The sequence below is a fragment of the Echeneis naucrates genome, chromosome 5, assembly GCF_900963305.1.
Source record: "Echeneis naucrates chromosome 5, fEcheNa1.1, whole genome shotgun sequence".
Taxonomy (NCBI): domain Eukaryota; kingdom Metazoa; phylum Chordata; class Actinopteri; order Carangiformes; family Echeneidae; genus Echeneis; species Echeneis naucrates.
Genome location: NC_042515.1, coordinates 17,032,673 through 17,045,003, shown reverse-complemented (window position 1 = coordinate 17,045,003; position 12,331 = coordinate 17,032,673). Strand labels below are relative to the sequence as shown.

Here is a 12,331-nt window from a genome sequence, read left to right as displayed (position 1 = left end):
TTAAAAATTCTGATTGAAACTACCAGAGCATCCATACTGGACTACTGGTCTCTGGCAAATAGCACTTTATGGCCAGGCTGTGCTTCATCAGGCTACAGAATCAACAGGACTCAAATATCTTTCTGTAAACAGATCTCAGACACATATCACACCCTGTTTAATCAGATGGTCTTTTCCCAAAGCCTGTTTTAGGCCTATTAAATACAGACATATTCCCATCATGTACAACCCCACTTTCCTTTCTCTCTGCTCCCTCTATCTCTGCTTCCTTCACTCACTACACTAATGAGACAGAAAAACGAGGGGAGCAGCTGGGCCTGGGGAGCAACAGAGATGCGACCCGCTCTCCTCCCTCTCTCCTCCCCTCCCCCTTCCCTGTCTCACCATCAAAGCAGACACAACCCTTGCCAGCGGTGGAGCTGGTAATAACCACAGGCACGTGCACACACACATCACATGTGACCTATAACACTGCCTGTAAGTCTGTGTCTCTAATATCTTGATTATTAGAGAACCAGGATATGTGTGTCTTAGTAGTGCTTGTGTGTGTTTTGTGTGGTAATGTAATCTCATGCAGAGGGGATGGGTTGTGTTATGACTGTCCTGTGGGCAGGTGGGTTCGACTGAGCTATAGAGCAACTAATGTGTAATGGGTTGAGGTCTACTCTAGACCTAGACTGTGGAGGAAATGAGTGCAATACAGCAAACTGATGTGGGTGTGGGTGTGCGTGTGCATGTGCATGTGTGTGCATAGGTCCGTGTGTACAGGCTTGTGGGTGCATCCAATTGAAGCATTTAACCCAATGCTGTCGCTTTTGGTAACTTCTGTATTAAGGCATGGTAATGATTAGGGGTGTGCCCAAAAAAAAACCGATTCATATAAGAATCATGAATCTTATTTACTATAATTCAAAATAAGCTTAAAATGTCCCAAAATCGATTAAAAAAAAAATAAATAAAACTAATCCTCAGGCTGTCTGCCTCCATTTTGTATGCAGGACATGCGGTTTGGGAACATACACATGCACGGTAAGCACCAAAACAAGTAGTAAACTACAATAATGGAGGAAAGAGAGTTTCAACCGGCTCCGTTCTTGTTGAAGACAAAGATTTGGACTCTCTGGTCTCTGGTCTGGTCCAGGAGCTGGGGGGTTGCCGTTCCTTGCTGTAGCCCAGTGCATTAGTCATCACCAACTAACCAATTAACCTAGACATGTTCAGGTGCCCCTGCCAGGAATCGAACCATGCCCTTCTTATTGCAGGGCGACAGCTTATGCCACCATGCTCAAGTCACCACATTCATTCATTCATGGGTAGAGGGCGTGCATTATTAGTGAGGCACTCTGAACATGTTCCCAACAGATATGTTCCTTTTTATTCCAGCCGGCCAGTTCCATGTTATTCTGTGTTTATAATGAATTCAGTTTTTTCATGATTGCGGATTTTATAGGGCCCAATTTATCGAATGCCCGAGAAGACCGAGCTCGACATGAGCTTCACAGTGTGCAAGGTTTGCAAAATGAGGAACCCATGTTTAAGTGCACTGTTGTTTTTTTTTTTGTTTTGTTTTTTTCTATAGAGACACTTTTATTTTTGTTACTTAAGCAATATGTGATATTCCTTTTATGCAACAATTCCATCTGAGCATAAATAAATGTAAAAAAAAAAGACACTTTAATGTCTCCATTTCTCATTCTGTCTTGCAAAGCAGACTGGAGTAGATCCTGAGGATGCTTTGCACACCTATAGATCGAAGCAGAAATCAATAACAAATCAACAAATCATTTCGGATCAAAATTTGATTTTGATTTTGAATCAAATCGTAGCCCCAAAAATCTGAATCGAATTGAATCATGAGATAGTAAAAAATTCCCACCCCTACTAATGATGGATATGGAGGCTCAGGATGGCTCCATATAGTACATTTTTACAGGGTGTGTATATATACACACACGCACATACACACACACACACACAGTGGATTTGTGTGTATAGCATTTAGGAATTTAAACAAATTGATAGCATGTGACTTACTGTTACTGTCTCGTTTCTATATAACGGGTGTTCAGAAAGAAAAATTATGTTCTTTGCATTGTGTATGTTTCTTCATTTGTGCATCTTTTGGGCTTATCTTCAACAGTGCACTCACCTGTTTTTCAGTCAGAGTGTAGATGTACTGTTGGTCGGGGCTGAACAGCATGTCTCTCAGTAAAGGACTTCCTCCCTCACTGACAGTCACCTTCTCATACAGCACCGCAGGACGGTTAGGACTCACAGAATTCACCAGGATCTACAGGGAAACATGAAGCCAAACGTATTTATAAACACAATGAAAAGCACGTACCAACATAATCATAGATGTACTTTAAAATGCTTAACATTTTTGGAATGAATGTCCCTCTCCAATAAAACCTTGTGGAGAATAAAGTATTGCATTTGCATTAATATTGCAATATTGCAATTAATATTGAAAAAATTGCCAGCAGCTCCTTTCACAGTTTAAGACAGGCAAAAAGATCGACATGATGCTGAAAGCTAGCTGGCTTCATTTGAAAGTTGAGCCTTGAATGATAACTTTCTGCTTGAAGTCAGGCATGGTATAATGGAAATAAAGCTATTTTTCAGCACACACAGGCACAACAAAGAAATACTGTGACATATTAAGTTGTACATTTTCTCACATCTGATATTTCCTTTGCAATGTCCATACAAAATGTATTCAAACTGAATATTTTCATCTAAACCAAAGATTGAAAAGAGTCCAGTCTTTTTTTGGCCAGCCAGGGAAATAAGACTTAATTTACTTCAGCTGTAACAGGTGGTTGTTATTACAGTGGTAGGCGGTGTGAAATGATCAAAAGTTTGGAATAATGTTGAAAGCACCTGCTTTACAGAGGCATGTAAACAGCTTCATTCAAAGGCAGTGTTAATAGCAGTATTGAATAGTATCATTAATTTCAACAGGAACATAATTGCAGTAAATGCACAGAAAGTAACCTTATTGACTGGACAATAGTGCTAGTAACACCAAGAATAAGTAATAAAAACATTTACAACTGAAATTAGGCAGCTGCTATGTGTATGACATTAATGTAGACCTATATAAAGCCCAGAGAGAACAAAAATTACTCACTATCTTTCAGTTTCAAAGAAAATTCAATCACCCAAAACAGTTCAAGACAAATGTAACTATTCATCTGACACTACAAGCAAGCAGGCGTGTGCAAGTGTTGGCGAAGATTTGGCGGATAATTTGCCCAGATATGGAAAGTAATGGTTCAGATACAAGATAGGAGATTGGCTGGCTGAGATGGCTGTGAGCCAAAGTCATCTCAGCAGCAAATGAAAAGCGCAGAGCAACGGGGGGGAGGGCAAGTATAAGCTCTCCATTACTGGTCTTTGTCGGCTCGCACTGCTATCAGCACATAGTGACAAGGAGGGGACAGCAGGCAATGACTAGCTGGGAAATGATCCTGAACACACAAAGACATACAAACACGCACACTCAGAAAAAGATGCACACAGATAAATATGTTCGTATCCAGATAGATGAGAATGATACAATACTGACACATGCACACAGTGTTAGATATACATGCACTAATATGTGTTTTGATAGATATGTACAAACACACAGAACCTACAGTGCCTGTACTTTGTGGTGAAAGAATGTATTTACAATCTCAACAAAAAGTAACCAGGGGCAACAATTCCATTATCTCAGAGAGTGTTTATGTGTGTGTGTGTGTGTGTGTGTGTGCGCATGTGTGCTACAGAGAGCGCTCATAAGGCTCTGATAAAGCACTAAAGATGAGAGGAAATATGGATGTTATTATCTAGATAATGGGCCCATAAACAAAGAATACATTTCATTCATGGATGGCTCACATCTACAAGAGCACATACATACCTACACACATGGCAGCCCCGTTTATAAGTAGAGACAACTGGAACAAGGAAAAATGCTGGCTGACACAAACAAAGGTGAAAGAATAGCTTTTGTTCTGTGGCATCACAGCATCGTTTTCTTACTTGGTGGAAAAAGGAGCCATTTCATTTGGCAGTCACATGTATCTCTGGACCAGACACAACACCAGTTCACTGGACAATGACTAGTCCCAGCCTCGACTGGTTTTACACACACAATAACACAGAGAATAAAAGTCTGTAACACTTCCCATTTTCTGTTTCCCTCAATCTGCTTGTCTGCTGGATCCCAAAAATCTACAAATGACTGTCTCTACATCACACTTTGCCCATTACTGAATCCAATATCACCACAGGAACAGGATCACTGAATGTAACAACACCCTTTAGCACCTGTCTTTGTTTCCTTTTATGTCATTGCTTCATTCAACCTTTCCTTCTCTCTCTCTCTCTCTGAGTTTGCATATACAGTGTTAACATTTAAAAGGAAATGTGTGGACAGAGAAAGGTGAGAAAGCGCAAAAAAAAAACAAAACGTAGGTGACGTGAAAACAGCAGGTAATAAATCATCTCAAATCGATTTATTCCTCAGGCGCTGCAGCTAAGACTGACCAGAGAATATGGAAACCAGTCGCGAGCAAAGGACGATGCGATATGTCAACTGAACAGACCGATGGATGTATGTATGGATGAGATACAGAAGAAGCTTTTGTCTAATTAAATCAAATTGAGCACAACTGTGCCATGGAATCAGCGTTGCAATGTCTTAACCACATTAACCAGGTGGGGGGCTTTATCAGCTTCTAATAGAAGAGCTTAGGGTCTATAATCCAGTGTGTTCTTACATGCCTGCCCATGTGTGTGTTGGTTTCGACATTTTTCTTGTATGTTTCAACACGCAGAAATTGATTTTTAGCACACATGTACTAAGTCACAAGTTAATGTTGCCTTGAGCATAAGCCACACAGCTCTATGTGAATGTGTATGTCCATAAGCCAAGTTAATAGATCGGTGCAGAAATCAGTGTTGATGGGACAAGCTGCTACTGTCTCACTGTCTCCTTTGTATTGCTAAGCTTTCTGCTAAGTGCTTGATGGATGGACTCTCATAGTGATGCTGTGCTTGTGTTTTCAGAAAAAGACCCATCTCAACTTGACTGTCAACATGTATAATGTAATATTAACAGATACTAAACACATTTACATTTAAGTCCCTGTCTTAAGTAAGAATATCAGGGAGGTACAAGGCAGACTACAAGAGTGGGGAATAATGAGGAGTGAAAGACGCAGAGGAAGAAATTACAGTCTTTACATCTCTGTGCCTGTGATGCAAAATTCTAGCCACGACTTTCCATAACTACTACTCATGAAATGCAATTGTTATTTATTCCTGGAATGGTTCAGTTGTTTCTCAGCTCAGCAAGACTGGGAATAAGATGTATAAGGGCCAGTCCCAATACACCCCCTGCCCTTAAATTTTGTGCATTCCCGGGGGGGTAGTGGTGTCCCAATTCATTTTTTCATCTAGAGGTAGTGGGCATAACGAGGGATAGGGGCTATAAATCTAGCCTTTCAGATTGAGGGTTTTCCGATTGCTGACTTCCCAAGGAAGGGCCAGTGAAAAATTCCCAGAATGCTTTACGTCATTTGCATACTGAACCAAACAACAATGACAACCCTCAGAGAGCGAGAGGATGTGGAGGAGTCAAAGAAGAAAATTCAAGAAAAATTCACAAGAGACAACAGTCAATGGTGTATTCTTCTCCGTATACCTAGTGGGTAGTGGATGAGGGCTAAGGGCAGTGAGAAGGGTGAACATTGGGATTGGGCCTAAGTGGGTGTTTTCCACTACAGTTGTGTCCTCTGTAGAGAAATGACCCTACAATGTTCAAAAGATCTGAAATCTAAAATCTTATGTAGTAACTATGCAAAATGAGTTGTAGAACAATTTCTGGTGAGTCCTGATAACGCGACCCATTTATAAAACTCATCAAAATACCTGAACCTACCCAGGGATTTTATTAGCATCCCTGTGTTCAACATGCTTCTTGATTTTCAGAAATCTTGAAAAATCTCGAACACCACACTATCACCATGCAGAATTCTCAAATGTCGCCTTCTCCCACCCACAACATCCAACATCCATATATTTTTTTATTTATTTATTTATTTATTTTTTTATCTCTGGGCATTAACACCTCCCTCAACCCGTCGATCCACCAAAGCCCCTAATGTCTGGTTTTATCTGTGCCAGGCAGGCCTGGTTAGCTCTGATAGACACACAGGATAGCTATAGCTGGTGATAGGGAGGTTTGGCGGTCTGAGGGTGAGAGAGCTGCGCGATAAGACAGTGGCTGCCAACTAGAATGATGCCCGTCATTCCAGCAAGTGACAACTGATCGAGCTTGTGTCTGTCACAGTGAGTGACTTGGGGGAGTTGAGGGGCGGGTTCAAGGAATGAAAGAAGGATTTAAGGAGTTCGAAAGGATGCAAGAGAAGAAGACTGACGTGGTATCAACATTGTTTTATGAAGTGCACTGATATTTAAAAAGGGAAGGAGCGCTCCAAGACAATTGATTAGCATCAGGTGAACCGTAACAGACTGGAACGGTCCAAGTGTCTGAGCCATAACACCAACATGAGCACATAGCTCAAGTAATGGTTTTGACATTTCAAAGCAAATGTGGAGTGAATGTAAACAAAGTATGGCTCACTAATAGTCTCTAAAAACACATACATGCAGGCAGCCTTTATTGACAGGTAAACATGACTTAACTGATGCTGACCCATTCATGACAGCAGACCCCACATTCCTGCGTAGGAGCCCCCAACAAGTGTATTTGTGTGTATTTGGGGGTGCCTCTGGAGTTGGGAATTTGGTGTGGTCCTTCTCAGAACAAAAGGGAATGAGGCAAGTGGGTGATGAACAGGGGATATAAAAGCTGTTTTATAGTCAATCGGGGAGGAGTGAGGAAAAGGTCAAAACAGAGGTTGTGATTTTGTGTATGGTAACCTTGCAGTTGGTTGTACTAGGGTTGTCCCTTGCTATTGACAAAAGTAAAATGTATAAATACAATTATTTATTTTATTTTGTTTTAGTTAGAGATCATCTAAAATATTTTTTTCCCCACTCTTATTACTTGTAAAGATCATGTGACACAGTAAAAAACTTCAGAACTGCCCCTTAAGTGGTAAGATTATTTCCAAGGTCAAGAATAAACTGTGATCCTCAGTTTAAATAACAACAAAGATGAGGAGCTCTTTAATTGATCAGACAATGTGCTGTTTCTCAGTATTATCACGGTTCAAGGAAAATTCCCCGCAATTCTTTTCGCAGATCCAGATAAATGCAGTCACACACATTATATTGGGCTTGGTGCAGACTACATAATGACAGATTCATGTAAACGTCTCCCATATCCTCTCGGTCCCTCTTTAAGCTGTGTTTTCTATCTGCAGCAGAGGCGTTCAGATAAAAGGCTGAAATCACTCACTTCCTATCTCCCTGTGAGCTTTGCAGAACTTGAGCGTGGCAGGACACAAAACAAATCCATCAATTTTTCTCAAGTAGCAACAGTTACCATTAGAAATACTCCCTTTTTCTTCTCCACGAGTGTTTGTGTGTGCTTTTAGGGCCAACGTGCTATTTTCTGTCGGAGGATGTGGCCACAGAGGAGTAGTTAGGATCTTAAAATTGAACCAGAAAACAAAACAAAAAGGTCATAAACATAATATACATGCAGGCACAACAGAGTGAGCAGTAGTTCACCTATTCCTTTAATACTGCTGCTATACGTTGTGCGAGGTTTACAAGAAACTTGTTTTGATGGAATAAGTTTTTCTATCTTTCAAAAGAAGAAACTATCTCCCATACTGCAGCTTCAAGGTGTGGTGTGTGCGTGTGTGTGTACGTGTTTGGGGGGGGGGGTGCGTGTATGGCTGAGTGGTTAGAAGCTGGGAGCAGATGGAGCATCACACACGACTGAGTGATTGCCCTGATACATCTATGGGGCAAATCCCCCACCACCAACACAACATGCATACACACACACGCACACACGTGTGCGCACACACACACACACACACACACAGTATATATAGCCGAAACATAAAATAGCTCAGAGTAAAACCTTCGCCATATGTGGGTCAGACAGTCAGACACGGAGCAGCTTTTCCTTCAGCACCAAAGAGAAAGACAAAGAGCTATGGTGACAATGATGAAAGAGGCATGGGCTCAATCACACACACTCAATCTCACACACACACACACACACACACACACACACACACACACACACACACACACACACACACACACACACACACACACACACACACACACACACACAGGAACGTCAGTACAGCTGCTTAAACAGTGTGTATTTGAAGCAGGTTATTTTAAGTTGAGGGAAGAAGAACAGATTCAAACAACATTTCTTGGCATAAAATACTAATTTATTTGTGATTGTGCATCGAGGGAAACCTAACCTGCTTCTTGATCTTACGTGTTTATTCATTTATGCACTACATAGTCTAGATGAGTAACATGTTAAAAAAAAACCTCTTTTCTGTAATATGTGCACATGTGAATGCCATAATGAGCAGCAGCTCATTAATATATCCTCTTTCAATATAAGGTCTTATGTCAATTTTCGGCAATTTCGATTTTGTCGATTTGGTGAAAACAGGATGCAATTTCATGAACACTTCATCTTACAACTCAAGTGAAACTGCCTATTTAAATCATGGTTCATGATTCTGGATCCCTTTTTTAAAGCTGCACCTGTTGGCTTGCACGTCTTATCCAAGGTCTAAAAGTTCAAATTATAAACTCTTGGAGGAGTTCATATATGCAGCTGTGTAACCCAGTGTATTCTGTCATATCAGGTTACTTGTAATGCCAACAGTTATTGACTGGCTTTGGTATTCATCCGCATGTCTACACCATGGTTATTCATGTGCAAGGCTGTGGCCTTTCACCAGCAGAGCTTACAAAAGGTCACACAGCCCCTCTCTCTCTCTCACACACACTCACACTCACACACACACTCACACACAAAGGAAAGGAACAGGAGGCAAGAAAAAGAATAATAATAGTAATAATAATAATAATAAAAAAAAAAAAAAAAAAAAAAAAGAGAGAAAAGGAACAAACATGAAGCCACGAATGGTATAATTCTCTCAGCGCCCATGCTTACATCGGATATGGTGTAAACATGGTGGAAGAAAGTGAGCTGCTTTAACAGCAAATTAAACCAATTCATCACTCTTAAGGCCTTTAATCCTCACGCTTGCAGAAATTAAAAGACCTCGTCAGCGCTCCATTCCTCTATCTCTACCTGTGTCTTACATCATCAGACCTCTCTCCTCAATGCTTTTCTCGCCTGTTCTTTCACACATCTCTCATGAATCCGGCAATTTTTTCCCTCCTCCCTCGTCTCTCTCAAATTAAATGCCTTTAGCTTGCAGTCGTCAGATAAGTGTGTGTAGTAAGTAGCTAGACACAGCACAGCGGCAGCATTTCATCTTCCAACCATCACTAAATCACAATAACTGAATCATCTGCATGGAGTTACACACGCGTGTACACACACACACACACACACACACACACACACACCCACAGCCAAACACACACACAAAGCTGCAAGCACTGCATCCAGAGAGGTGCTTTACTATGACTGATTTTATCAGCTGTCTTGCAAACGGGGGAAGAAATTGCACCACAACATTATCATATACAATAAGATGAGACTTCAAGATAGAGCTTTCCAATTGAACGCCTTCTTAGTGTCGCCATTCAAATGAGAAAAGACCTCCTCTTACATTGAGGTGCAACACAAATCCCTTATGGCATATCTCAACCGAAACAATATTACACATTTACACCAAAGACTGCTAAGAGGATATTTATGTAAAAGACATAACTTGCACACAGCTAGATTTAATATTTATACAGTTACGGGTGTGTGCATATAAAAATAGCAACCGGGCACGTGATTCCTACAGTCACACTACCTTTGACCTACTACTAATCTTCCAAGTCAGTGGGAAAAAGTGAGAGCTATGCTAACAAGCTGCTAGCTTTATCAAGCCCAGGAAGGTTGGAAACTAAACAAAGATTGGGACGAGTGCTGGATGCAATGAGGGGGGACAGATGCTATCACATAATGAGTGTGTATGTGGCTTTGAGGAGAGAAGTGGAGCACATACAAACACAGAAAAAGCTCAGCTGGGGAGTAGAGTGTTTGCATTGAGTGTGTGTCTGTGTGTGCCTGTGAAGGATTGGGGGAGGTTGTATTTGTAAGAAAGAAAGTGTGTGCGCATACAAAGTGTACGAGACAGTCTATCAATTTGCATTCGAGGAAGAATGATTACGTGCAGTGAATCCAAGCAAATATTAGCCACATTAAAAAGGCATTATTAATTGCTCACAGAAATGAAAACACTCAGACACACACACTCTTGATGTGACACTATGCAGTGTCGCTTGACCCGCCATTTACTGACTAGATCAGCCATTCACTGGAATAACAGCAAATAGGAGCTCATCTTCAACTGTAATTACCAAGGTAGATGTGTGTGTATGTATTGTGTGTGTGCGTGCGCACACGTCTTCCTGTGGGAGAGCCAAAGTGATTACATGGCCACTGGTGCCTCTAATAGCATCTTTTAGGGAAAAAGAGAGGGGAGAAAGAGAGAGGGGGGGAGATGAGTGATTCACTTTCTCGAGAAGGACCAGAATTATGGTGGAGGAATTCTACGGTGGTTAAAATGTGGGTCTGTTTTGACTGTGCCGTCATATAAGAGTGTGTGCTTGTTTGTGTCATCTGTGTGCAGATGTCTAATGGATGTAACACAAGAGACTAATGGGAGCCAAGCCAAAACCACACCTCTGTGAAATGTGTGCCAAACCATTCCTGGCCACAAATGCTTACCTCTCCATCTCGTTCATTTCTCTATCTTTCTCTCTGCTCTTTTTATTTCATTCCCCTCTGAAAGCATGTCTGATTTTACTTTACTCTGTTTCTGCTTTGAGACTGGTGTTAGTCCACCTCTCTTTTTAAGAGCCCGCATCCCCTGAACAGTATGTTTCTCCTCTGATTTTCCAGGGCACATTGGCACACACGACAGAAAAATAAAACTGAGGGAAAACAGAAAAGGAGAAGTTGACGTAAACAAGGGTGAGCCGAGAGCAGAGCAAATGTCGCATACCAGCCAAGTTAACCTCGTCAGGATCACAGAAAGTTTTAATGAAAATGAGGATGATGGTAACAGTAGGTGGTTTGCTTGCTTAAATGAGGAGGATCTTTTTGTTGGGGGTGACAGAACCCACACACACAGTCACGCAGAAATAACGTCTGGCAGTTGTAAAGAACGAAGAATGCAGATGGTTTTTAAAATGAGCTTTTATAGTGTGGTTTAGAGCGATTTACAGCAGTGGTTGGCCATGTGTGTGTGTGTTTAATCAGTGAGAGGCAGTCTGCTAGCATGGTACACTATTCAAAACATGGTCCTGTTAGTTTAGTGTTCCAGTAAGTGTGTACAACCCCCCCCCCCCCCCCCCCCCCCACACACACACACACACACAACACACACAATTATTTCTTCTTTTGGCTTTTTGTTTTCTAGTTGTCCATTCTTGTTAAGTTGATTAAATGGTATCACTAATTTCAGAGTGATTTTTTTTTTTTTTTTTTTTTGACAAAAACCCCAAAGTACTTAATTTATAATTACATTCAACAAGGACAAGCAATGAAACTACATTAAATTAACTGATGGTGGCATAGTTTGGCTTGATAAAAGAAAAAGTCCCAGCACCAAAGCACCAAAAATCTGAATTCATCTGCAGGTTTTTGTCAAAGGCAGCAAACTTGTGTCTCTTTATTGTCCTGCATAATTAATTTTATTTTTTGCAGTTCTGATTTCATTCCATTTATTCAAATGGGGGGGGGGTAGCTTCACTTTCACATTGGCTGGAGTTGCCCTTTTATTTATTAATCTTTGCCTTACAATGATGAAAACATAGAAAACAGAGTTTAGCACACATTTAGGCACAAACAAAAAGACCGTTACACAATGAAGAGGGATATCAAACATAGAGCTCTGAATGTGTTTGTGCATGTAAGCGTCTGTGCTTATCTGCCAATCGTGGTTTCTGTAGGAGCAAGGAGGTGCATTCCTGACATGGCTGCCATAATTCTGCCCTTTAATACTTTCCTCTACTGCTTCATCAAACACTTTGTGCATCTGTGTGCGCTCATGTATGTCTATGAGTATGTTAATGCCTCTGTGTTTGTGAAAACACCTCAGTGGAAAAGGGCACACACACTGCTCTAATCTTGTCCAAAAATACACTCCATATGTCAAGATGAAAAAAGAAAGACACTGGCATAGCAACCCCT

At 41.0% G+C, this 12,331-nt stretch overlaps 1 protein-coding gene across 4 annotated transcripts in view; it reads right to left on the bottom strand.

Moving 5' to 3' along the window:
- plxna1b (plexin A1b) overlaps window positions 1-12,331 on the bottom strand; it is a 169,585-nt gene that overhangs the window by 88,307 nt on the left and 68,947 nt on the right. For all 4 annotated transcript variants that reach the window (XM_029501143.1, XM_029501145.1, XM_029501144.1 and 1 more), the window contains exon 4: window positions 2,150-2,290. In XM_029501143.1, the coding sequence (XP_029357003.1) occupies window positions 2,150-2,290 (141 nt within the window). The remainder of the gene's footprint in view (window positions 1-2,149; window positions 2,291-12,331) is intronic.